Source organism: Corythoichthys intestinalis, chromosome 6, assembly GCF_030265065.1.
Source record: "Corythoichthys intestinalis isolate RoL2023-P3 chromosome 6, ASM3026506v1, whole genome shotgun sequence".
Classification (NCBI taxonomy): Eukaryota; Metazoa; Chordata; class Actinopteri; order Syngnathiformes; family Syngnathidae; genus Corythoichthys; species Corythoichthys intestinalis.
In genome coordinates this window covers 59,313,122-59,339,623 of record NC_080400.1, presented here as the reverse complement: position 1 = coordinate 59,339,623, position 26,502 = coordinate 59,313,122, and the positions used below count along the sequence as shown (strand labels likewise).

Sequence of the window (26,502 nt, the reverse complement as noted above, 5' to 3'; positions counted from 1 at the left end):
CAGCCCGAAAAGGCAACGTGGGTTCCCCTTCCCATGGGCTCACCACCTGTGGGAGGGGCCAAAGGGGTCGGGTGCGTAGGGAGTTGGGCGGCAGCCAAAGGCGGGGGCCTTGGCGGTCCGACCCCCAGCTGCAGAAGCTAACTCTTGGGACATGGAATGTCACCTCTCTGGCAGGGAAGGAGCCTGAGCTGGTGTGTGAGGCAGCGAAGTTCCGACTAGATATAGTCGGACTCTCCTCCACACACAGCTTGGGTTCTGGTACCAATCCTCTCGAGAGGGGTTGGACTCTCTTCCACTCTGGAGTTGTCCACGGTGAGAGGGGCCGAGCAGGTGTGGGCATACTTATTGCCCCCCGGCTTGGTGCCTGTACGTTGGGGTTTACCCCGGTAGATGAGAGGGTAGCCTCCCTCCGCCTTCGGGTGGGGGGACGGGTTCTAACTGTTGTTTGCTCTTATGCACCGAACAGCAGTTCAGAATACCCACCCTTTTTGGAGTCCTTGGAGGGTGTGCTAGAGAGCGCCCCCTCTGGGGACTCCCTCGTTCTCCTGGGGGACTTCAATGCTCACGTGGGCAATGACAGTGAGACCTGGAGGGGCGTGATTGGGAGGAACGGCCCTCCCGATCAGAACCCGAGTGGTGTTCTGTTATTGGACTTCTGTGCTCGTCACGGTTTGTCTATAACGAACACCATGTTCAAACATAGGGGTGTCCATATGTGCACTTGGCACCAGGACACCCTAGGCCGCAGTTCGATGATCGACTTCGTAATCGTGTCATCGGACTTACGGCCGCATGTTTTGGACACTCAGGTGAAGAGAGGGGCGGAGCTGTCAACTGATGGTGGTGTGTTAGCTCCGATGGCGGGGGAAGATGCTGGCCAGACCTGGCAGGCCCAAACGTATTGTGAGGGTCTGCTAGGAACGTCTGGCAGAATCCCCTGTCAGAAAGAGTTTCAACACCCACCTCCGGCAGAACTTCTCCCTTGTCCCGGGGGAGGTGGGGGACATTGAGTCCGAGTGGGCCATGTTCCGCACCTCCATTGTTGAGGCGGCCGATCAGAGCTGTGGCCGTAAGGTGGTTGGCGCCTGTTGTGGCGGCAATCCCCGAACCCGCTGGTGGACACCAGCGGTAAGGGATGCCGTCAAGCTGAAGAAGGACGCCTATCGGGCCTTTTTGGCCTGTGGGACTCCGGAGGCAGCTGACAAGTACCGGCTGGCTAAGCGGACTGCGGTTTCGGCGGTCGCCGAGGCAAAAACCCGGACATGGGAGAAGTTCGGCGAGGCCATGGAAAACGACTTCCGGACGGCTTCGAGGAAATTCTGGTCCACCATCCGGCGCCTGAGGAGAGGAAAGCAGTGCACCATTAACACTGTGTATAGTGAAGATGGTGTGCTGCTGACCTCGACTCGGGACGTCGTGAGCCGGTGGGGAGAATACTTCGAGGCCCTCCTCAATTCCACCGACACACCTTCCTTTGAGGAAGCAGAGTCTGGGGACTCCGAGGTGGGCTCTTCGATCTCTGGGGTTGAAGTCACTGAGGCGGTTGGAAAGCTCCTCGGTGGCAAGGCTCCGGGGGTAGATGAGATCCGCCCGGAGTTCCTAAAGGCTCTGGATGTTGTAGGGGTGTCGTGGTTGACACGTCTCTACAACATCGCGTGGACATCGGGGACAGTGCCTCTGGATTGGCAGACCGGGGTGGTGGTCCCCCTTTTTAAGAAGGGGGACCGGAGGGTGTGTTCCAATTATAGAGGGATCACACTCCTCAGCCTCCCTGGTAAAGTCTATTTAGGGGTGCTGGAGAGGAGAGTCCACCGAGAAGTCGAATCTCGGATTCAGCAGGAGCAGTGTGGTTTTCGTCCCGGCCATGGAACAGTGGACCAGCTCTACACCCTCGGCGGGGTCCTCGAGGGTGCATGGGATTTCGCCCGATCAGTCTACATGTGTTTTGTGGATTTGGAGAAGGCGTTCGACCGTGTGCCTCGGGGAGTCCTGTGGAGGGTGCTCAGGGAGTACGGGGTAACGAGCCCCTTGGTAAGGGCTGTTCGGTCCCTGTACGACCGGTGTCAGAGTTCGGTCCGCATTGCCGGCAGTAAGTCGAATTCGTTCCCAGTGAGGGTTGGACTCCGCCAAGGCTGCCCTTTGTCACCGATTTTGTTCATAATTTTTATGGACAGAATTTCTAGGCGCAGCCGAAGCGTTGAGGGGGTCCGGTTTGGTGACCTTAGCATTGAATCTCTGCTTTTTGCAGATGATTTAGTGCTGTTGGCTTCATCAAGCCGTGACCTCCAACTCTCACTAGAGCAGTTCGCAGCTGAGTGTGAAGCGGTTGGGATGAAGATCAGCACCTCCAAATCCGAGACCATGGTCCTCAGTCGGAAAAGGGTGGAGTGCTCTCTCCGGGTCGGGGATGAGATCCTGCCCCAAGTGGAGGAGTTCAAGTATCTTGGGGTCTTGTTCACGAGTGACGGTAGGAGGGAGCGGGAGATCGACAGGCGAATCGGTGCAGCGTCTGCAGTAATGCGGACTCTGCACCGGTCCGTAGTGGTGAAGAAGGAGCTGAGCCGAAAGGCAAAGCTCTCGATTTACCAGTCGATCTACGTTCCTACCCTCACCTATGGTCACGAGCTTTGGGTCGTGACCGAAAGAACAAGATCCCGGATACAAGCGGCCGAAATGAGTTACCTCCGCAGGGTGTCTGGGCTCTCCCTTAGAGATAGGGTGAGAAGCTCGGTCATCCGGGAGGGACTCAGCGTCGAGCCGCTACTCCTCCGCGTAGAGAGGAGCCAGCTGAGGTGGCTCGGGCATCTGGTTCGGATGCCTCCCGGACGCCTCCCTGGAGAGGTGTTCCGGGCATGTCCCACCGGCGGGAGGCCCCGGGGACGACCTAGGACACGCTGGAAAGACTATGTCTCTCGGCTGGCCTGGGAACGCCTTGGGATCCCGCCGGAGGAGCTGGTTGAAGTGGCTGGGGAGAGGGAAGTCTGGGCTTCCCTGTTAAAACTGCTGCCCCCGCGACCTGACCCCGGAACAAGCGGAAGATAATAGATGGATGGATGGAAAATCAAAGTGATGTTTAAATTGTATGCCTTTACAAGAAGTTCATTTTCTCAGTTTTTTCATCAGAAATTGGAAAATTGCTCAAACTAAGCTACTTTCTAATGCTGATTTCTAAAGAATGGAAAAAGATATGAACTTACTTTTCTGATGAAAGAAGAGTCTAATCTTTCTTTTGGTGGGTTCCATGTTTATATAGCAATAGAACAGAATTTTCTGTGGGCCTTGCAAAATCAGTCAAAATCTAGTAAAACAGCCGGGAGTGAAGGGCCTGCTCTGGTGAAAATGGCTGGGAATGAATGAGTTAAAACCCCTCTTAATGTTTTTGTTTTAATAAAATTTGTAAAATTCTAAATCAAAAAATAAACTAGTAGCTCGCCATTGTTGTCGATGACGTCACAGGGCCACGCTGCCGTACTTTACAGTGTCACTCTAAAAAAACAACAACATGTCACTCTTTAATTATGTAAGGTAGTGATTTATATACACCACAAATTGTCATTGGAGAGCTTTAAAAATAATATAGGCTCAAGACAATGAGTGCGTTTTGTCCCTCGACTGACGCCATAGTAACGTCAGTCACGATAAACATGACTTGTGATAATGGCTCTTAGCACCATAGTTTGTATATTGTGACTAAATATTGCCATCCAGTGTATTTGTTGAGCTAAACGAGTTGCAAAAATGTTTAAATAGAATTTGACCAAAGTCTGAGTAAGTTTTATGTATATTTTGCATAGCTATTTTGATTGGGAATGCCAGTTCTCTTTGCATTGTTGTTTATCTGTGTGAGAATAGGGCCTCATTAATACAGATTGAAACACTTTTCTTTTTGTGAATATTATTTTTTAAGAGATATGAATATTATTTTTGTTGTATTTTCACTCTATGATACTTATGTTTGTTGTGAAGGAGTTGCTGAAGCTTATACCAATAAACGAGGTGGTCCGAGCTACTAATCTGAACGCCTGTGTCCACTCTCCTTTCTCTCTGCCTTACACCCTATAGACCCTACCCACTGACGTCACAAAACCACATGCTCGCTGTATGGTTCCGCCCACTTGTCCGTCATTTTGTCTCTGTATTAGCATTGGTTTCAATTGATCGAGGAATTTAAAATGCATTTGATGGAAGACCCTTTGCTTTCTGATGCCGTAAACTCACTGGATGTGTTGCATAAAAGGCGTTCTGTGGAAAAGCTTCGTTCTATACAGTCGCCAGATCCATATTTGATGCCCAAATCGATGTTTTTCGACCCACTGTCTTCGCCCTGTCTGCCTGACATCTGCTACGCTGATATTTACAATTATCTTGTCCACACAAAATCAGCCTATTCTCACGAAAATTTGAAAAACTTCAAGAGCTTGGAGGCTTATAAATACTTCGTTGCTGGTTGGGTGAAACAGGTCCTCGTCCACGAAAATTCGGCAGGAATCTATCTTGTGCTTGGAAAGGTGAGTTACGAAATTTTCAATTCAAAATCTTTTGTTCTTGCTAACATCCACTGTCAAGTCTAATGTATTTCATGTCGTTTGTCAATGGAGTTAAGGCTTTTAATGTTTATATGGTTTAGCGATAGCACTCTCACTACATACATACGTGTATGTTGTCGGCGATTAGCCTAGCAATGATCTTAATTGTGGTTATTTGTCAGCCCAAAACCCTCTAAGTATATCTTAAATGCATCTTACCGGATATAAAATGACTACTACATAGTCTGTGGTGATTTTTTGGTGCCCAGTTTTCACGTCGAATTGCAGCCGTCCATTTCGCTCTCCCTTTTTGGATCCCTCGGAATACGGTAAAACTTCAAGTCTCTCCTTCCATCTTCTCTGTTAGTGCAACCAACAGCCACACACGCCTTCACCATTTTGATTATTAATGTTAAGGAGCAGAAAAACACGCCGTAAATAGGAGGAATGTACGTAGCCGTAACAGGTTAACACCATGTTTTGAATGACAATTGGGCGGTACCATTCAGGAGAGCGGAGTTGTGACGTCACGTGAGTAGGGTCTATTTTGCAACAAAGGAAAACTACGGCATCAGTCAAGGGGCATAACAGCAGTCATTGGCTTGAGCCCTAATTAATTTAAAACTCGCCATTGACACCTTGTGCCGTATGTAAATCACTACCTTACGTAAGTAAAGAGTGACACGTTTTTTTTTTTTTTTTTTAAGAGTGACACTGACGGAAGTACGGCAGCGTGGCCCTGTGACATCGCCGGCCAGCGAAGTCAACAACAATTGCGACCTAATAGTTAAAATAATTTTACAAATATTATTGAAACGAAAACATTATGATGGGTTTTAATATCAAATCTTTATCTTTATCTTTTGAGAACTACATGTCTTTCTATCCAAGGTACCCTTTAACAATTGATTTAGGTCACCCTTTTTGACTTCAAATGGGTGGATTTTGCTGATGGATTTTAACGCCAAAGTCATCCATCTGGTCTTCATGGTTACTTACAACATGCCAAAAGCAATTTCAAGTGAAATTATTACGGCAATTTAAAAAAGTGAAATGTATCTGCTTAATCAATTGTAAATATAATCATTAGTTGCAGCCTTATTACTAACATACAAAAAAAGCAGCAAAGATACCACAAAAAACGTTTGTCTGCTGGGTTAGGGCCTGTTGGGGTCGGGGGTTGCAGGGTCACCGTTTTTCATTTTGTATATCCTAACTAGAATGGGTAGTACCTGACTGTGAGTAATATAGCGTGCAAAATATGACTACAGAGAATATGGGAAAGAATTCCAATTGTTTCACAAGCTTGAACACTTGGTGGACTCAGTTGCCCAGTGCTTATTGAACATATTTTAAAAGGAAAGATGATGTGACTTCTCCATCTTTTTAAGTGACTATTTAAAATGGATCAGTAAAGAAATATCAATTCTAACATTAAATAGCTTGTCTTTGCAGTGTATTCAAAAGAATATACAGGATAACGCCAAAAGTATTTGCTCACAGGTCGTGACTCGTTAATAAATTTAAGTGACATCCCACTCATAATCCATAGGGTTTAATACGGCGTTTATCCACCTTCTGAAGCTATAACAGCTTTAATCCTTTAAGAATGTTTTTTTTTTTTTTTTTTTTTTTACATGGATTATCAGTGTGTTGATAGAAATTTTTTACCATTCTTTTAGAAGCATACAGTATTTATCGGGTGAAATACTGATTTGGATGCCAAGGACTGAATCCCTTTTTTTGTTGTTCTAATTTGTCCTACACAGTAGATGCTCTGTGGGGGAGAGAGATCAGGACTTTGTAAAGAGCAGTAAGGTTAATCTTCAACAAGCTTTCTCATCCATGTGTTTACATTACTTTGTAGACTTGTGAAAAAATCATTTTGGAACAGAAAAAGACCATATCACAAACTGTTACCACAAAGTTGGGAGAGTTTTGGAAAATTAAATACTTCTGTAATTTTGTGGTTAGATAGCATCTCTCTTCTTGTTCTTGTGCTGTTTTGCGGAGGTTGTGGTGCATCACCATGACCTATTGAACAATTCACTAATTAGACAGACTCAACTACAATTGTATGAAAAAGCATCTGAACCTTTTGGAATTGCTCACATTTCTGCATAAAATCACCATCAAATGTGATCTGATCTTTGTCAAAATCACACAGACATAAAAAGAGTGTCTGCTTTAACTAAAACCACCCAAACATTTATAGGTTTTCATATTTTAATAAGGATACCATGCAAACAATGACAGAAGGGGGAAAAACAAGTGAACCCTCTGCCTAAGGAGACGTAAAGAGCAATCAAAACCAATTTTTACCAAACAATTTAAGTCAGGTGTGTGCCCAATCACCGATGAGTGGTTTAAAGCTGCCCTGCCCACTATAAAACACACACCTGGTAAGAATTGTCTTGATGAGAAGCAATGTCTGATATGCATCATGGCTCGGTCAAAAGAGCTGTCTGAAGACCTGCAATCAAGGATTCTTGATTTTTTTCTAAAGCTGGGAAAGGATACAAAACCATCTCTAAAAGTCTGGATGCTCATCAATCGATAGTCAGTGAAGCTGTATACAAATGGAGAGAGTTTGGCACTGTTGCTTGTCTCCCAAGGAGTGGCCCTCCACCAAAGATGACGCTAAGAGTTCACAGTAGTATACTCAGAGGGGTAAAAAACAACCCAAGAGTGTCAGCTAGACTTACAGAAATCAACTCCATCAACTATATGTAAAAGTATGGCCAAGAATGGTGTTCATGGGAGGACTCCACTGCTGTCTAAAAAAACATTGTTGCTCGTTTAATATTCGCAAGAAGGCACTTGGACACTCCACAGAAGTTGTGGCAAAATATTTTGTGGACTGATGAAACTAAAGTTGAATTGTTTGGGAGTAACACACAATGTCATGCGTGAAGGAAAAATGGAACAGCTCACCAACATCAACACCTCATCCCCACTGTGAATCCACAGAAAGCATCATAATTTAAGGGGCTGTTTTGCTTCCTCAGGGGCTGGACAACTTGCAATCATTAATGGAAGAATGGATTCAAAAGTTTATCAGGATGTTTTGCAGGAAAACCTGAGGCTGTCTGTCAGACAGTTGAAGTTAAAAAGAGGATGGATGCTGCAAAGAAAAAATGATCCAAAACACACAAGCAAATCAACTTCAGAATAGTTGGAGAAGAACAAAATACATGTTCTGAAGTGGCCAAGTCAAAGTCCAGACTTGAACCCCATTGAGATGCTGTGGCATGACCTAAAGACGGAGATTCATGCCAGATATCACAGGAATCTGACTGAACTACAGCAGTTTTGTAGAGAAGAATGGGGAAAAATTAGTCCTGATTGATGTGCCAGACTAATATGCAGCATCTGGTTGAAGATATTGCTGTAAAAAAAGGGGGGGGGGGGGGGCACAAAATATTCAATGTGTTGGTTCACTTACTTATATTTTCTATTTCTGTCACTGACAGAATTGGTGATTTTATGCACAAATGTGAGAAATTCCAAAAGGTTCAGATACTTTTTCATACAACTATATTCGACATAGAGCACTGCAGTCAACATGACTTGAAAACGCGGATTTTAACATTTTTCCCAGATTTTAATTGGCACCGAATGACCACGGAAAACCGGTGATATGGTCCTTTTAATTCCATAATACTAGAGGGCACTCATGCTGTTTGGACGAATGATGCTTTATTTCTGTATATTTTTTTTCCTCTTGAAAAAATACAATGATTTTATTAAAAACATTTTTGGCTTAATATGGTTATTTTATGGTTATCCGGTGTACTAGTGTTCAGTGAGAGATAGTCAGGTGTGCCGTGAGAAATTATCGTTTTTTTTTTTTTTTTTTTTTTTTTTTTTTTTTAAATCTAACTGGGTTGACTACACTATAATAGATAGTAAAAGCTGCCTGTGCACAAAATGTAGCGCTGTCACTTCAAGAATTGCGCTAGTCCCATGAGAACTGGCAGAGCGGGTGTCCTGCCCTCCTATGTGCGTGCTGTACACGAAGGCAGTAAGCTCAACACCTTCCGCTCATCACGACTCTGAAGACCAGTTTGACCAGTTGACTCCAGGTTTAATGACAATTGGAATGGTGAAACTGACAGAATACAAAAACATTTGTGTAATCAGTGAAATTTGAAATAGATGCTCTTATACATATACAAATAATATATAATTGTCTAAATAAAGAAAAGATGTGATTATCTTCCTAAATTACAACTGTCAAGTAGTTGTATCGCTTTAAACAACAAATATATTCTCAATAAAAACGCTACAAATAATATGCATAGAATTGCAGGTTGAAGTGAAATGAAATGACCGCATGATGGCAGCCTTTGACAAGAAATGAAGAATGAATCACAAGACTATGAATAACTCGATATGGCCACAAGGTGGCGCGTATTACACTAAGTGAGCAACAAGTGCTAAGACAATGAAAAGCATGTACTTACTCTTACGTCTCTCAACATACATATTTCGTGATAATGCTTAGAAATATTGAAACTAATACATTTAACAAACATAAAAGACATACCGACGATGCCACGTGTGCATGGGATATATATAATTGCTACAGTGGGGAGAACAAGTATTTGATACACTGCCAATGGATTTTCCCATTGACTGGCAGTGTATCAAATACTTGTTCTCCCCACTGTACGTGTCCACAGAGCGTGGGAGGACACAGGTGAATGCTTTTAACTCTAACCACTTCTGGTGTGAGATCTCGTGACCAGTCTCAAGCAAGCAATCTCTTAAAGGAACAGGATGCTTTAATGTGAACATTTTCAATAAAGTTATATTAAATCTCAAACTATATACAGAATGTGCATGCAAATAAATTTACTTTGCCAGCGAGGGCAGAACACTCCCCGCCTGGCATTCTTGAATGTCACAACCTAACTTTATCATTTTTGTCAGGAGCGAGGAGGAGGACTGTCTCAGTAATGGGACGGTGGTAGAGTCTAGTCCCATCTTTCCTGGAGACTTTAACCTCAATCTTTCGAGTCTTACCGTCCTTGCTGGGGAAGACTTGAGTCACCAGACCCAAGGGCCACTCGTTTCTTCCGAGCTGGCCATCTCTAATGAGGACGATGCTCCCGGGTTTGATGTCCGGTGTCGGAACTTGCCACTTCCTCCGCGGTTGGAGCGTTGCCAGGTACTGCTTCCTCCATCTGTTCCAGAAGGCTTGAGCAAGGTGTTGTACTTTGCGCCACTTAGACTTATGAAGGTCCTTGTGCCCGTCTCCCATTGGGACTGAAGGAAGACCAATTTTCTGGGTGAGGAGAGTTGCAGGCGTGAGGATGAGTGGATCGTCCGGATCAGTTGACACTGGAACCAGTGGTCTGGAGTTAATGATGGCAGTAACCTCTGCCATCAGCGTGGTGAGCGTTTCATGGGTGAGGTTTGAAGCTCCTCGTTGTAGCAGCATCGAATCCATGATTCTGCGTGCTATCCCGATCATCCTCTCCCATGAACCACCCATGAGAGAGGCATGTGGGACGTTGAACTCCCATGAGCAACCTTGGTCTTGGAGGAAGGTCTCAACTGGAGAATTTCCTATGTTTGAGGGAATCATCAACTCCTTACAAACACTGATGAAGTTGGTTCCTCGATCTGACCGGATGAGTTTGACGGGGCCCCTTATAGCAAAGAAACGCTAGAGGGCATTGATGAAGCTCGAAGTATCAAGGGATTCGATTACCTCGATGTGGACAGCTCGTATACTCAAGCAGGTAAACAACACCGCCCACCGTTTACTCTGGGCCAGGCCACCTCTTGTACGGCGCAAAGACACAGTCCATGGACCGAACACATCAATCCCAACGTTCGTGAATGGGGGTTCGGTAGAAAGGCGGTCTGCTGGTAGATCGGCCATCGTATTTGTGGAGTGCCACGTAGTCTATGGCATGTGACACATCCATGGATCACGCTGCTCACACGCCTTTTTCCACCCACTAACCAGAAACTGGCAGCACGTATGGCACCTTCACTGAATAGTCGTCCTTGATGTCGGGTTTCCTCGTGATAGTGGCGTACCAGGAGTGTTGCGATGTGATGTCTACCAGGGATGATGAGGGGATGCACCTTCTCTTGCTGGAGTTGTGCTTCTCTGACGCGACCTCCAACTCTCAGAAGGCAATTGACATCGATGAAGGGGTTCAGAGCTTTGAGAGGGCTGTCTTTTGGGAGATTCCTTTTGCAGGCAGGCACACTCACGAGCATAGATCTCCTCTTGAACAACTTTGATGATTTTTCTTTTAGACAGCAGGAGTTCACTGACGGAGATTTTTCCCTTACAGTAGTGCCATCCCTTGCAGTCACTCGGTTGAGTTGGAGGCTTCTTCTTGAAGACCTGTGCAATGTGAGTTAGACGAGCAACAGCGTGAATCAACGACTTCCAACGAGAAAACTTGGAGAAGTGCTGTGATCCGAGTTGTTTGTTCGCCACGGTTGTGCTCATTGAAGATACCAGAGGACGGACGTCTGGATCTGATGAAGGTTCGACGAGCTCAAAGTTGTCTTTTCCTTTTGGGATCTTCATGGGTTGTTTCAAAAACATGGGTCCACACAGCCAGCTAGTTTGTGTGAGATGTGCAGCAGTAACTGACCTTGTGGCGACGTCTGCAGGGTTTAGTTCTGGAGAAACATAGTGCCACTGCTCTGGGCGAGAAGAACTTCTTATCCTCAGGACTCTGTTGCTGACGTAGACATAGAAACGTCTTGTCTCGTTCTGGATATATCCTAGGACTACCTTGCTATCAGTGTAAAAGGTAGTGTTTTCAAGTTGGATGTCAATCTCTGAGGAGACAATCTCGGCGAGTTCCACTGCAAGGACGGCTGAGCAGAGCTTGAGTCTTGGCACTGTCTGTTCTGAAAGAGGGGTGAGCTTAGCTTTTCCCATGATGAAGCCCTCATGGATATTGCCCTCTGTATCTGACAGTTTGAGGTAAGCCACAGCACCAATTGCCATGAACCCAAGAGGATCGTAGATGCTGTTCACAGTCGACAGGACGCCTCGTTGTGTGAAGGGTTTCTCCAAATCACATAACTTTAATCCGAAGCTGTCAGACATGGGGTCCCAGTTCAAGCCCAGACTCCGCTGCATAGGAAGAATGTCGGAGCCAAAGTCGAGCTCTTTGAAGTCCTTCACATGGTCTTGCGATGGGAAGGCTTCCATTAATTCTATTTTGTTCGAGGCAATTTTATGCAGTCGCAAGTTTGATTCCGAAAGACTTGCTTGTGCCCTCTTAAGCAGGTCCACTGCTGCTTCCACTGTAGAGAACGACTTCAAGCCATCGTCCACATAGAAGCCGCGGTTGATGAACTGTCTGACATCCGGGTTGCTCTGTTTTACGCTCGCCGAAGGCAGTAGGTGGCCACTGCCGGGGAGGGACTGTTTCCAAAGACATGAACCCTCATGCAGTACTCGATGATGTCTTTAGACGGGTCGTTGTCTCTGAACCACAGAAACCTCAGAAAGTTGCGGTCCTCTTCTCTGACAAGGAAACAGTGGAACATTTGTTCTATGTCTACTGTCACTGCCACAGCTTCTTTCCGAAACCTAAGGAGGACTCCGATCAGGGTGATATTAAGGTCAGGTCCGGTAAGTAAGACATTGTTCAAGGAGACTCCTCCATACTGTGCACTAGAGTCAAAGAAGACACGGATGCGGTTGGGTTTCTTTGGGTGGTACACCCCGAAGGTCGGCAGGTACCAGTGCTCTTCTCCTTCTCTCAGAGGGGGTGCCACTTCTGCATGTTCGTTTTGGAACACTTTTTCCATGAAGGCGAGTTAATGCTCTTTCACTACCGGCTTCCTTTCGAGACTCCGTCTCAACAACGAGAGTCGGTTTAGAGCCTGGATCTTGTTGTCGGGGAGACGAGGCCTTGGTGACTTAAACCGTAGCGGCGCCACCCAGCTGTTGTTTTTATCCTTCTTTAAGTTCTCCTCCATGATTTTCAAGAACGAAAGATCGTCGACAGATGGAGCCATCTTGTTATCATCTTTTGTTTGTTGGAACACTGTGGAGCCCAACTGCTCAGCTTCACTGGTATAGTTGAATTTCTCCGTAGACTGCGGTTTAGGATGCTCGGTGCTCTGGAGCTGACTGTACCTCTCTTTCACCCGAAAGACGTTTGGGCAGGGTTTGAAAATGGAGCGGCGTTCTTTCTCTGACGTCCTCGTATACAGGGCATTTACTGTCTCTGGTTTGTGGACACCTCCCAAACAAACATTCCCGACGATCACCCATCCAAGGTCGAGTTTCTGGGCATACGGCGAATCTCGAGGGCCGTTCATCTGCTTGCGGACCTTGTGAGCTGTGATGATGTCTCGCCCAAGGAGAAGCATGATGGGTGCGTTTGTGTCAAGACTTGGGATGAGATGAGCGATTGGTTTCAGGTGGGGATGGTTGTATGCAGCATTGGGAGTTGGGATCTCCGATCTGTTGTTGGGGATGTCGTTGCATTCCACGAGGCATGGTAGCGGAAGACTGACCTTGCCGTCCATAGATTCAATTTGGTAACCCAAAGCTCATCTTCCCATGGTCTCAGTCACTCGCGAGCAGGTGCGGAGAGAGTATGGAGAGCAGGGTCCTTGTATGTTGAAACTGTCGAACAATTCTGAACGGGCTAAGGATATGTTTCTGTGTTCGTCGATGATTGCATAGACCGACATCGCTTTCTCTCGACGGTTGACAGGGTAAATCTTGATGAGACAGATTTTTGAGCATGACCTGTCGCTATCATTGTCACCGCAGACTTCGGTGCAGCTTGTTGTGACCTCGGATGATTCTGTAGCAGGTGGCTCCCCGCCATGCTCTGTTGGGGGGTGTGGCTCCACGATCTGCATTGCTGGTCCGGGGTGAAGAGCAGAGTTATGTTTCTCACTCCCACATTCGATGCACGTGGCATATTTGCAGTCTTTTCCCATGTGTTTTTTTGACATGCAACATTTATAGCAGATGTGATGATCTTTGAGGAATGCTTTCCTCTCCTCCATGGATTTCTCTCGGATGGCACGACATTTCTGTAATGAGTGGGGCCTTTTTTGAATGGGGCAGTGACGTTCCAAGTCCTCAATTGCAGTGTTGTGTTCCGCAGTGGAGACGTTGGTTTTATGGACTGAGATTTCCCTCTGTCTGAAAGGTTTGGAAGTCACGACTGTTTTAGGAGTCTCTATTTGACTGCTGATGTTGAAGCTAGGATCATTCCTGATTTTAGCCTGGTAGGAAACAAAATGGACGAATATTTCAAATGGAGGGAATGAAACCTGATGGCGCTGTTTGTAATCAGATCCAAGAGATAGCCACTTTTCTTGTAGGCTAAATGGTAGATTCAGGACCAAGGGGCTTAATCCTCTGGCTGTGTCGAGGTAGTGAAGGCCTGGGAGGGTTTCGTCTTCCTTTGCTGCCTGTAGTTCCATCAAGAGGTCGCTGAGCTCATGAAGTTTCGTGTAGTCTTTGTTCGCGATTTTTGGGAATTTGTTGATGCGTCGAAAGAGTGCCTCTTCAACTACCCCTGGAGCGCCATAGCAAGCGTCCCGTCTGTCCCATATCATCTGCAGTCCTCGTCTGGGATGATTAGTGTTGACAGCCCTGATACGCTTTGCATGCTCTGCTGAATCTTTCCCAATCCATTTGACCAGTAGGTCCATCTCCTCGCTGAAGGTCAAGTCGAGTCCCGCCACTGCATTTTGAAAGGACCGCTGCCAAGCTCTGTAGCTCTCTGGGTGGTCATTGAATTGAGTCATGCCTGTTGTAACCAGCTCACGACGGGCGAAAAACTTGACGACGTCGTTCATGCTTGCTTGGTCCTGATGGGCTGGATGTCTCGGCGTGCAGGGACGTTAAGGACACTGGTTACCATGGAAGGGATAGGCATTGTGGGAAGTGCGTGCATTTCCACGTTTTAGATACAAAGCTGGGGTCACCTGTGGCTGTTGAGCTGTTAGTCTGTATGATGATGCATGCGTGACGTCAGCGTGACCACTCTCTGTCTTGAGCGCTGGTACTGTGATAGAGTTCCCACACACTGGAAGAGCACAACGATGCTCACTCTTGTCCTGAGAGAGAGGATGTGGTGTCATAGGTGACTCTGTGTATAGCGGACCAGTCTTGTCGAGAGTGACCAGCGAGTTCGGGTGAAGCTGACTTGTTTCATCCAGAGCGTGTTCTTGCAACGATGTGATTGAGTGTTCTCTTGACTGGTCGGCGACGTACCTTTTTGTCCGTTTGAGAACATTGGCGAGGGTCTCATTGTGTTGAAGTTTCATGCTAGCTTGCTCACTGCCTTCAACAGCTGCTTCTAATGACTCTGCTTCGGCCACGGCAGCAGCTACTTCTCTCTCTAGCGACAGGTTTGCCATTTTTGCCTCCAGTTGCGCCTTTTCCACTTGTAGAGCCATATCCTGTTCTGCAAAGGCAAGTCGTGCCTTTGCCGCCTCTGCTTTAGCACGTGCACGGGCAGCTGCACTGCCAGTAGATGAGCTGGTGGAACATGACGTGTCGGATTTGTTTGCTACTGACCCTTCGTTGTGTTCCATTGTCTGTATCCAGCGTAGAACTATGTTATCTCTTGCGATGAAGCCGTCGTTTCACTGTCCTGCCCTCCTATGTGCGTGCTGTACACGAAGGCAGTAAGCTCAACACCTTCCGCTCATCACGACTCTGAAGACCAGTTTGACCAGTTGACTCCAGGTTTAATGACAATTGGAATGGTGAAACTGACAGAATACAAAAACATCTGTGTAATCAGTAAAATTTGAAATAAATGCTCTTATACATATACAAATAATATATAATTGTCTAAATAAAGAAAAGATGTGATTATCTTCCTAAATTACAACTGTCAAGTAGTTGTATCGCTTTAAACAACAAATATATTCTCAATAAAAACGCTACAAATAATATGCATAGAATTGCAGGTTGAAGTGAAATGAAATGACTGCATGATGGCAACATTTGACAAGAAATGAAGAATGAATCACAAGACTATGAATAACTCGATATGGCCACAAGGTGGCGCGTATTACACCAAGTGAGCAACAAGTGCTAAGACAATGAAAAGCATGTACTTACTCTTACGTCTCTCAACATACATATTTGGTGATAATGCTTAGAAATATTGAAACTAATACATTTAACAAACATAAAAGATACATACCGACGATGCCACATGTGCATGGGATGTATACAATTGCTACGTGTCCACAGGGCGTGGGAGGACACAGGTGAATGCTTTTAACTCTTGTCATTACCCGATCGTGACGGGTGCATCGATTGTGACGGTTTGCTATTGCGCACGCGCAGATTGACGCCATTTTCTCCCGAGGGATGACGAGAGATATAGATTTATGCGTTAGCCTCGAACATTGAGGGTTTTTTATGCGTGTGTGTACGACGCGATCTTCGAAAGGGTCCTGCGAACTTTGACCCGAGTAGTGGATACATCGAACTTGTGTGGTAAGTTTAATTCTTAGAGTGGCATGAAATGCTTGAATTTGTCTAAATAGATACTTCGAGTGATCCGAGAAGATGAATGTGGGTACCTAGCATCTTCTAACGTACCTGGTCGACGGAACGCTTCCAACTACTCAAGTGGGGCGCCGTAAGGTTCGACGAATGGTGCGTAATTTCATTGTTAAAGGTAAGTAAAACTGATGTTATACTGGCAATTGGTGGTATAAGTCTGAAAAGAGGGTCATGAATATATGAGCCTCTACGTTTTTTTTTATCCTTTATTGGCCAAGTGACTATTTTTGGCCCTTTAAAAACGCAGCTCCATAAGCTATTTATAAAGATATTTAAATAATTGAAAAAAGAGGCACTTTTTCTATTTTTGTTTTTTAGGTAGAAAATGAGAAAGATATGAGATGTTAAAATAAAAATAAGAGGAACTGTTGTGAATCTCAGGTGGGAGAAGGTCCAGAGCTGAGTTTTTGATTTATTTATTTTTTTATTATTATTATTAATCTCTGTCAGGTGGTGGTCATTTTAATCTACTGCATTTTAAGATTCTCTTTGCTTTTTTAATTTTCGTCCAACAGATAACCCCCAAATAAAATATATGCGCCTGGTCATCAAGTCAAAGGGGAAGCAGACTATCCTCATGGAGTGTCACAATAACTCTGGTACTGGGAACTAGAGCGACGTCGAAGGCACCCGCAACAGAGCCATTTGTAGCTTCTATTGGCCAACAATGATTCAGGACATCAATGAATAGTTAAATCAGAACCGTTACATGAAATTTATTTCATCTAAAGTAATGATTTATATTGAAGCACAAATGGATTGTTTTCACTTCTCAACAGACATTACAGTATTAGACCATCCTGCTTTTCAGAATTGTTGAAATATTGTAAATGCATTTGTTTTAATTTCTGAGAAATTATCAAACATTGTCCCATTTTTAAAGCCTTTTTGGTGGTCCGTTTTTCATTTTGTGACACTTAGGTATAAGAACATTGGGAGGTATTGGGCATGGATTTATTTGCATTTCTTTTTAAAGGCATGGACATAGATTTGCCTTCTGGACAGAGAAAGCGTCCCCTCTCCTTCAGGGAACTCTACAGCCTGTCTTCAGGGTTCCAAAGGCAACCCCCTCTATATCTTACTAAACTCCAATCAGACAGGTAAAAGAAAACTACAAGATAATCAATCAATGTTGATAAGGGGAATGGTCATCACTGCAATTGATTGCTTCCCTGGTAATAACGTTCACCTGCATGTCATGTGTAAATTATGTTTTCTTTGAAAGGTAGAGGATGACACTGACAGCTGCCTAATCCTGGACATAATTTCCTTTGATTTACATTGAGGACATAACTGCTATACTAGTAATTATAATCAGAGGCAGGGCCCAATGAGACAGTATTGCACAGGGAGTTTAGTAATTGTCATGAGAAGGCAATTACATTTTAAACGTTTGTTTTTTAATAAATTTGATAGTTTTTCATTGTCGGCTCACCTATATTTTACAGTTGCCAGAAGTTTTGACTGCCAACATACATGAAGAAGTTGTCCTTCGGGAAGGTGACCGTGCTATACGCACATTGGCTCTTGTGTGCTCCAGAATCAGAGACCTTGGTTCTCCAGACTCCTTCAGAAGACGGGTACATTTTAAATGGCTTAACAGTAAGTACTTCAGTAAAATGCAATGACATGTACTTTTTTTGTGCCGTTGTCACATTTGTCTACAAGCTATATATGTAAATGTGATTTTTAAAAAACATTTTTTTTAAATCCCACAACTGTCTGGACATGGAGCAGGTTCTCTGCAGAATTCAGGAGAGAGTATTACAACATGTACACCATTGAGATCTGCCATGGGCATGAGGAGCAGTTCAAACAATCCCAACGAGGTGAGTTGCACTGTGTAAGCTTATCTTGGTGTCATTAAAGACACTTAAAATCTCAACATAGCATAGACATGGTGGAAAAGCCACAGTGCTTGGAAACAGTATTTCTCAGTGTTTTTATGTTCTTTTATAGGATTTGTTGGAAGAGGGGAAAAGGAGTAAAGTAACGGCGTTTTACTGCAAGGAGGAAACACCTACAGGATACTGCAGTCGTTCCTGCTGTCCAATGCATTAAACTTTAATGTTTTTGTTTGAGTTTGTTCTACACATGTACATTAAAACTGTTTCAGCTTAAGGCATTGTTTTCTTCAATCTACGGCATAATCATTGGACGCTTTCCTATGAAACTTTATTTTTTTTCCTAAATTTAATACAGCAATCATTTACCTAAATAAAATAAATCACCTTACAGCTTTTATTTGTTTATTCACCTTCTCTACTGTTTATCCTCAAAAGTATTTCTAATTATATTTATGCATTTGTAGGTTTGTATTATGTATTTCTGACTATAGAATGACTGCCACATAGTTTTCAGTGTTAACATAAATTTTCTGTTCTTCTTCCCTAAAGCTGTCAGACTGTTGAACTCTTGCCATGCTCCGTAGACCCCTCCCCCCCAATATTACTGGACTCACTTTAATCACTGAAATCACTTTAAAAGACAATCACATCACTTATGATCATATCTATATACCTCACGCACATCTTAGCCTCTAACAAGCTCAAGTCAGCCAACTGCTAAATTGTTTTAGTAGTTACATATTTTTATAAGTCTATCCAGCATTTTTGTCTTTCTTGCTTGTTGTTTTTGTATGCACCTTACAATTTTGCTCTTTTATACTCACTCTGCATTTATATTGGCTTTTAAAACGGGACCTGAGTTCTAATTTCTCACCATTAACATGTAAATGTGAACTGATGAGACAATAAAAATCCTTGAACCCTTATAAAATGGTCGGAATATTACAACAATAAATTTGACAGTGATAATGTTTTGTTTTTTATAATCACAGCAAATTACATGAAGCTACGAATATACCAAAATATATACAAAACAAAAACATTTTATTGTCGGATTTAGCTGCAGAATTAAATCATAACATGGGCTTTAACAAAATTTTGTATATATACTAAATATAAAAAAGTCAAAATAGAGGCTCTTTTCAATTGTTACTGTTAAGGACTAAACTATACTCACTATACAAATCTAGGACTCTGAAGCCTTCGTACATTATTACAATAACAGTTTCTATTTGTAATACCATTGAGAAACGTATGTTATAACAAAGTCGGTAAGGTTTAAAGTTTTTCTTTTAAATTTTACCAGCGTGAATGGTCTCTGAAGGGGTTACTTGGGGTGAGGGGAGAGGAAAACATTTAGGTATATAAGGAAAGCACTTTTTCAATTCTTTTAAAGAATTATTATTACTATATTGGTACACAGATAAGGGTGGAGGCAAACTGTAGGTGATGTACATTTTTATACAGTAGATGGCAGTATGCACTAAAGTTCGCGATTAATTAAAAAATCCCCTACCGATAAAAAAAATTACATTTTAAATGTATTTCGATCGTTGAATCTATCACGTATATGTCTATATCTCCCGTCATCCCTCGGGAGGAAATGGCGTCGATCTGGGCGTGCGCAGTAGCAACCGTCACAATCGATGCGCCCGTCATGAGTAATGACAACTCTAACCACTTCTGGTGTGAGATCACCTGACCAGTCTCAAGCAAGCAATCTCTTAAAGGAACAGGATGCTTTAACGTGAACATTTTCAATAAAGTTATATTAAATCTCAAACTATATACAGAATGTGCATGCAAATAAATTTACTTTGCCAGCGAGGGCAGAACAGCGGGTGATACGTTAATGCGGAAGTGAAGAGAGATAAGCAGTTGCGAGGAAGAGTTTACCCAATTAATGCTGACCAAGTTTTTACGTGTGCAGTCAGGAATAAAGCCTACGTTCAAAGAAAAATATTTTGTGTTTGTCCAATTCGTCAAGTTACCTGGCCACATGTATAATTTATAACATTATTAGGGTTGTCCCTGACGATATTTTGAAGGACAGTCAGTCATGGATAAGTTTTAAAAAGGACAATTTCGAAAACCAAACTGACTCCTGGACAAGATGCTGACCTTGATGAAGCCCCTAGTATGAGTCGTGGAAAAAAAGAAAATTATCAGAGGGGTGTGGCCTCCCCTCTGCCTGGGCTGCCGGCCGCGGGAGTGGGGTGGGGGGTCGGGGCTCCGATCTTGCATCGCCCCGTGGCAGTTCCTCGGCATTCTCCTGCCTCCGCCTTCCCCTCTTCTCTGACTGGACATCCGCCCTGCGGTCCGTCGCGGGCCGCTGGCTGGGCGCCAGTGTATCAGCGGGGTGTTGCCTGCACCGGCGGGGGGCCCTGCCCTGCCTTGGTGGGCCGCTGGGGTCCCGTGGCGTGTCGTGCCGGTTGGGGGGCTGCGGCTGTGGCCCGGGTGGGCGGGCGGGGGTGGGGGTAGACGTGGGGTTGGTGGTGCGTCCCCTCCTGCCATCCCTGAAGGCCGGTTAACGGGTGCGCGGGTGGCCCGGGGGACCACCCTGGATCCTGGGGGGGGCGATGGCTCCTTTGCTGGGCTGCGGGAGGAGGGATGGGCTGCGCTTGACCCCCCAACCCCCCGCCCACCCTCCCTCCCCGGGCTGGCTGGGTGGGGGCCGTGGCCCTGGATTGGCACCCGCGCGGCTTCTCCGCCCGTCTGCGTGGCTGTCGCGTGTCCGGTGTGGCTCGCGTGCTGCTGGATGCGGTAGGGCATGCTCGGGTTGGGGGTCCTGGTGCCGGGGTTGGCGATGGGGCGGCGTAGGGTTGGTCGCCAACGGGCTTACATTCATAAGAGATTCACATGATTACTGGGTTCTAGATCACAGAACTTATTTGTGTACACTCTACCTCTTTCAATCACTTAGCTTATAGACACCCCCACCCCCATCCCCCTCTTTCACTGGCCAATAGGCCCCCACATGGTGTAAACCGGAAATACATCTCGCTGACGATGGCACCAGCATATTAATAATTAGTCTAGATGTTCTATGTATTTCTTCTTGTTGTTTGTGTATGTGTTTCTTTTCTTTCTTCTCTTGTGTTGCTTTTCTTCTGTCCCCCCCATAATCCCTTCCTGTTCGCTGCTTTGTCATAATAAAAAGGTATTTTCAATGATCACAATGGGAGTATATCAGACTCTCAATGTGAAACATTAAAACTGTTCAGATAACCCGGGCACTTAGACTTCCATTCTCTGTGTCAAACAGCTGAACAGGACAGGTTTATAAAAAAAAAAAAAAAAAAAAAAAAGAAGTACTTGTAACAATCAATTAGCAAATGGTAAGGATAATTTTTGCCAGAGCATGTGAGGGCAGAATTACACATTACAGGTAGTGGCAGAGAGTAAAGTAATGCTCATGTCAAAAAGAACTATACAATAGGATTCAGCTGGGGCCATGCAAACGCTGATTCAATGTAAAGCTCTTTAATTAAACTTCATGTATACAGATCAAATCCATTCTTAATACGATTGATTTCAATCGGATTGAGAAAAACTACACATGCAAACATACGCAATGAGGCACAGGTGGGTGACACGAGAGGAAGTCGATTGGTAGATACACAAGGAGAGGCCACACTAAGTGAAATCAATAAGCAATCACAAGGACACACTCGGGCACAAACTTGACAGAAAGTAACCCAAACCACGACACTTTAGCACATCCTTTTTCAGGATGATCAACATAAATGTTAAAGTCACCCAATAAACAACATGCTCAAAGAACATAAAAAATAAAAGACTGGTTTGTACGCCTGCAATTAAAGATTATTTTTATAATTGATTAATCGGACGAATAATCAAACGATCAGTCTGATAAATGTCTTTTCAATTACTTTCAAAATTTAACTTGAAGTTGTCTTCGGCATGTTGTAATAACATTGAAAACAAAATGGATGACTTTCATTTAGAAATAAATGGTATATGGTAAATGGACAGTACTTATATAGCGCATTTATCTGCATGGTTACCATGCCCAAAGCGCTTTACATATGCACACATTCACACACCAATGGGGCTGCTGCCGAACCACTGACCCTTCGGTCCAAGGACAACTCCTGCTACCAACTGTGCCACGGCCGAAATATTTTATCATAGCTTCTTGACTTAACTGTAGTCTACAACTGTAGGGTGTTAAATACATAAAACTTTTAGTTTTGAATAAAGGTTCTGAGAATAAAACATAAACAGAATTTCTCACTACACAAATCAGACAAAAGTCGTGTTCATTCAAATAAAAAGAAAACTGCTGCTGATTGCCCACAAGAAGAATAATGTCAAAGCGCTGATATATATTTGTCAATGACTCATTTATTTGCTTTAAACTAAACAATAAAATTGAAGATTCGACCGAAATCGAGCTAACGATAGCACTACTATATTCATGGTTAGTGCAGACGTTGAATGTATTTCTGGTTGTTATTTGTTCTTCTCTTCTGTCTCTCTCTCTCCTTTTCTATTTTCCTTACTGTTCCCCCATAACCAATTCCTGCTCGCTGCATTCTCCTAATGAACGAAACACAATGAATGATCACAATGGATGCATGTCATACTCCCATGTGATACATTAAAAATGTTCAAATTAATCGGACACTCAGATTTCCATTCTCCGTGTCAAGCAGCTGAACAGGACAGATTAAAAAGAAAGAAAAACAAGAAGGAGGAAGACTGTAATGAATCAGTTTTCTTTATCAAACATTTGTTCATAAATATAATCCAAATCCAATTTCAAAGCAAACTCTCTTGTATGACAATTTACAGTTTGAATGAGAGTTTCTGTTGAAAGGAGACTGTTATATGAGTGGTTTTATGTGTGTGGTTTCTTTACAAAAAGTAGTTGGACATATTTACTATCTAACAATGACGCAAGTGCTAATATGCTTCTCTAAAACACAATACAAACGGACACTTAAGACACTGATTAGCATAATCGCTAACTAGCTTAATGCTCCATGCTAAGTAGGAACATCTCATCAACAAAGATTACAAACAATTCATTTGGCTTCATTTACTCACCTTTGACAGAGGCACACTGGATCTAACAATACACACGACTCAAGACAATTTAACTCTCATGTAAATATCATTGATTCTGCAACTAAACCTTAGTGTAGAAGTGAACACTCGCTCTCTCTTGCTCTAATCACTGGTGTGTGCGCGCAGCCTCACATTACACCAGTACTTCTCAAATAGCGATGCCAGGAGTGGCGCATGTGACCTCGGGGAACATGCTTTTTTTTTTTTTGCCGTACTAGAATAAAGTGTACTTGCACATCCACTCAGTGGGTGGTAGTAGCACTCTCATTTTCAAAGTGCGCGCAGTATTTTTGATGTAAGCAAGAGCACACAGAAGAGGTTTTTGAAGAGCTGTGTGCTGTTTTTGAAAGCCGTTTTCCGGCCGGACTCTCGCAGCGACCCACTGTCTTCTCCGGTTCTCACGTGTCCGCCCGAGAAGTGCCATTTTCGGCTTGGGATCGTCACGACGACCGCCCTCACCTACAGTTCTCCCTCGGCTGCCGAGAATGCATTTTTTTCGGGATGTTTGCCTTTTGGCTTTGAAATTTAATACAGTGGTAGATGAGGAAAGACCACTGTTTACTGTGTCTAAAAATGATTATAGCGGACAGCCGGAAGCCAAATCAATTAAGACGCCACTTAAAGACATTAGACCCCAATCTCATTGATAATAATAATAATGCATTTTATTGATAAGCCGCTTGGTTGTTTTTCAGCGAAAACGTGCCGAATATTGCCAACAATCGTCCCGCTTTGTCAGTGTTATATAAGTGAACCAGTGAGCACTGTTAGCATGCTCAGTGCAAAATAACCCCACACCATTGCAAACTGGAGGTGATTCTGTGAGCAGCGAGCAGCGAAAATAAAAAATGTTCTTCTGTCCAAAGACACTCTTTTTTTCCTTTCTATTTAGTTTAGTTTTTTCGGTCAAATTTTTTGGCATATTGTCCTCATGAGTTAATGTTTCTAATCAATTTAAATTTGTTATTATTTACTGATTTTATTTTTCAGTATTAAATGCTCAAAATGCACCTTGAGTGTATTTTTACAGTTTGGATGTGACTGTTTTATTTTTATTTTTTTAATTCAGGCAAATTGATGTGCGTTATGTCTTTTCTGTCACAAACAAAACAATGTTGATAAAGTTATACTTTATAAGTTGATCTCCGTTATTTTCTCCAATAGAAAAAAAGGACACAATGTGAGGCAGAGGCGTACTTATAATAGTAATATTATAGACAAATGATACAATTTACAGTGGCGGCAGAGTTTGGGGGGGCACGAAACATTTACGTCTTCCTTGGGGGGGTGTAACAGAAAATAATTGAGAAGCACTACATTACACACACATGGACCCAAACAGGACTGCTCATAGCTGCCGGCAAAATATTGTGAAGACTATAACATAAATTAGGGTGACCATATTTTCATTTTCCAAAAAATAGGACACTCGGCCCGGCCTCAGGATACTTTTACTTTAATTTTACTCGAAGTTCACTCAAAGATGCCTCTATAACTTTAATGTATTTAAAGTGTGCCTCCTCCGTCTGGATAGAAAATTTCACTTTTATGAAAGAAAAAAATATTGCCATATAGTATATATTATATACTATATGGAAATAATTTTTTACTCAACAGATTACAGGTTACTCAACAGACTTTATTGTTCCTAAAAAAAAAAAAATCAAACAATAAAAATGAAAAAAAAAAATAAATAAAAATAATCATAAAAAAAATAATAAAATGCAGACCTATGGAAATGTACACTCACAGTAGGCTATGAGCCAACCAAACATTTTATAAATTACTATCACAACAATTGTTGACAAATTGTTATTCCCACTCAATTGTTATTGTCATTCAATGGTCTAGATTGCACGCAAACAAAACCCGACCGTACGCCACGGAGAGGACGAGAAAAGTCGACTTGTCCGGGCAAAACAGGAAGTTTGGTCACCCTAACATGAATGCTAAAATGTGGATCTTTGATGTCACGGTGTATGTTTTGATTTCAAACACAAATGTTTTCAGCAAAAAATATCCTAACTGTTAGATTTTTTTTTTTTTTTCCTAAAGTACAGAATGATGTGAAGATTTTTAGTATAAGTAAAAGTCCATCTTAATGAGACTTACCTGCCAAAAGATACTGGGAGTACAGCACCTTATTAGAAGCCAAAACTAACGGATGATTGGAGTTGAATGGTGGCTGCAGCTCATTCCATTGTGGAGTTCTGTTTTGGATAGACACAGAACACACACACAAAACATCAAAGAACATTCCTAGCACATTTCACATTTTGGGAAGACAAAGCTAAAATGTGTCACCTTGCTAAGGTCCAGCATGCCCTTGAAGAGGTACAAAGTTCCAGAGCTGTGTCATCGCTTATTTTTTGTGCAGTGCTTATTGGCCGAGGTTCGAGGACATGCTCTACCAAGTTACCGTAGCAGCTGATGATGTACAGTGAGTCAATAACAGTTTGCCGTGGCTGATCTGAAAACAGGATGAAAATGTTAACAAAAAATGAAATTAAGACTGCAAATTTCACATTTTTAATTGAAACATCAATTAACAAATCTTTGTTCATGCAGTACTTGAGCTTTAGGATGTGAACAGACAGGTTGTGTGCACTCACTTGTGTGTACAACCCTAGGCAAAAATTATGGCCTCAAAAGTCTCGGGGGATGTTCACTCAGTTGTTTAATTGACCTTTCACTAACTCCGCCCCCAAAACGGCCTTTGACTAATTATGCATCCTAGCAACCGTTGCTAAGCGCGCATGATCCAACAAACCTGGCATTCCTCCATTGTCCTACTGATTATTTTGGTGGTTACTGTTAGCGTTACCTGACTGCCAACTGCCATAATATTTTACGGAAACCCAGAGAAGAATCAACAAGCAGCGAGACCTCCAAAATGGTGTAAGTGGTGTGCCTCCAGAGTATGTAAACCGGCAGAGGTGGGTGAAATAGCCAAAAATTTAACTGAAGTAAGAGTGGCATTACTTCTAAATAATATTACTCAAGTAAAGGTAGTCACCTAAAAATTTACTCAGGTACAAGTAAAAAGTATTTGTTGAAAAGAATACTCGAGTAATGAGTAGCATTGAGATTAACTGCAAACTATGTCATTTTAAAAAATGGTATCTATTTTTCCTCAGCACAACTTCTCTATATAAACTGTTATTATGTAGTTTCACTGTATAACCTAGTGGTCCACAACGGACCAGTGTGATATGGGCCTTTTTTATTTACTGACCCACAATGTGTGGCAGAAAATTTCAGTAAAATATAAAATAACACGACAGGGCTAAAAATGAACATTAAGTGCAGGGAAAATGTAACTCACAATACGTGGAATTAACCTTTTTTAACAGCAGCCTCTCCTAAAACTGGACAGCAAATATCCTTGATCACATCATAATGACTTCTCCTATCGTGAAAAGTTTCTTGGCTTTAGCAATACGGTTCACCACGAGGTAAGATGCTTTCAGTGCATTCGCTTTTGTTG

The 26,502-nt window shown here is 43.3% G+C and overlaps 1 protein-coding gene across 9 annotated transcripts in view; it reads right to left on the bottom strand.

Annotated features, from left to right (window-relative positions):
• bcas3 (BCAS3 microtubule associated cell migration factor) overlaps window positions 1–26,502 on the bottom strand; it is a 525,512-nt gene that overhangs the window by 364,134 nt on the left and 134,876 nt on the right. For all 9 annotated transcript variants that reach the window (XM_057839609.1, XM_057839610.1, XM_057839618.1 and 6 more), the window contains exons 18-19: window positions 25,320–25,485; window positions 25,128–25,225 (exon numbers count right to left, since the gene is read on the bottom strand). In XM_057839609.1, coding sequence (XP_057695592.1) covers window positions 25,128–25,225; window positions 25,320–25,485 — 264 coding nt within the window. The remainder of the gene's footprint in view (window positions 1–25,127; window positions 25,226–25,319; window positions 25,486–26,502) is intronic.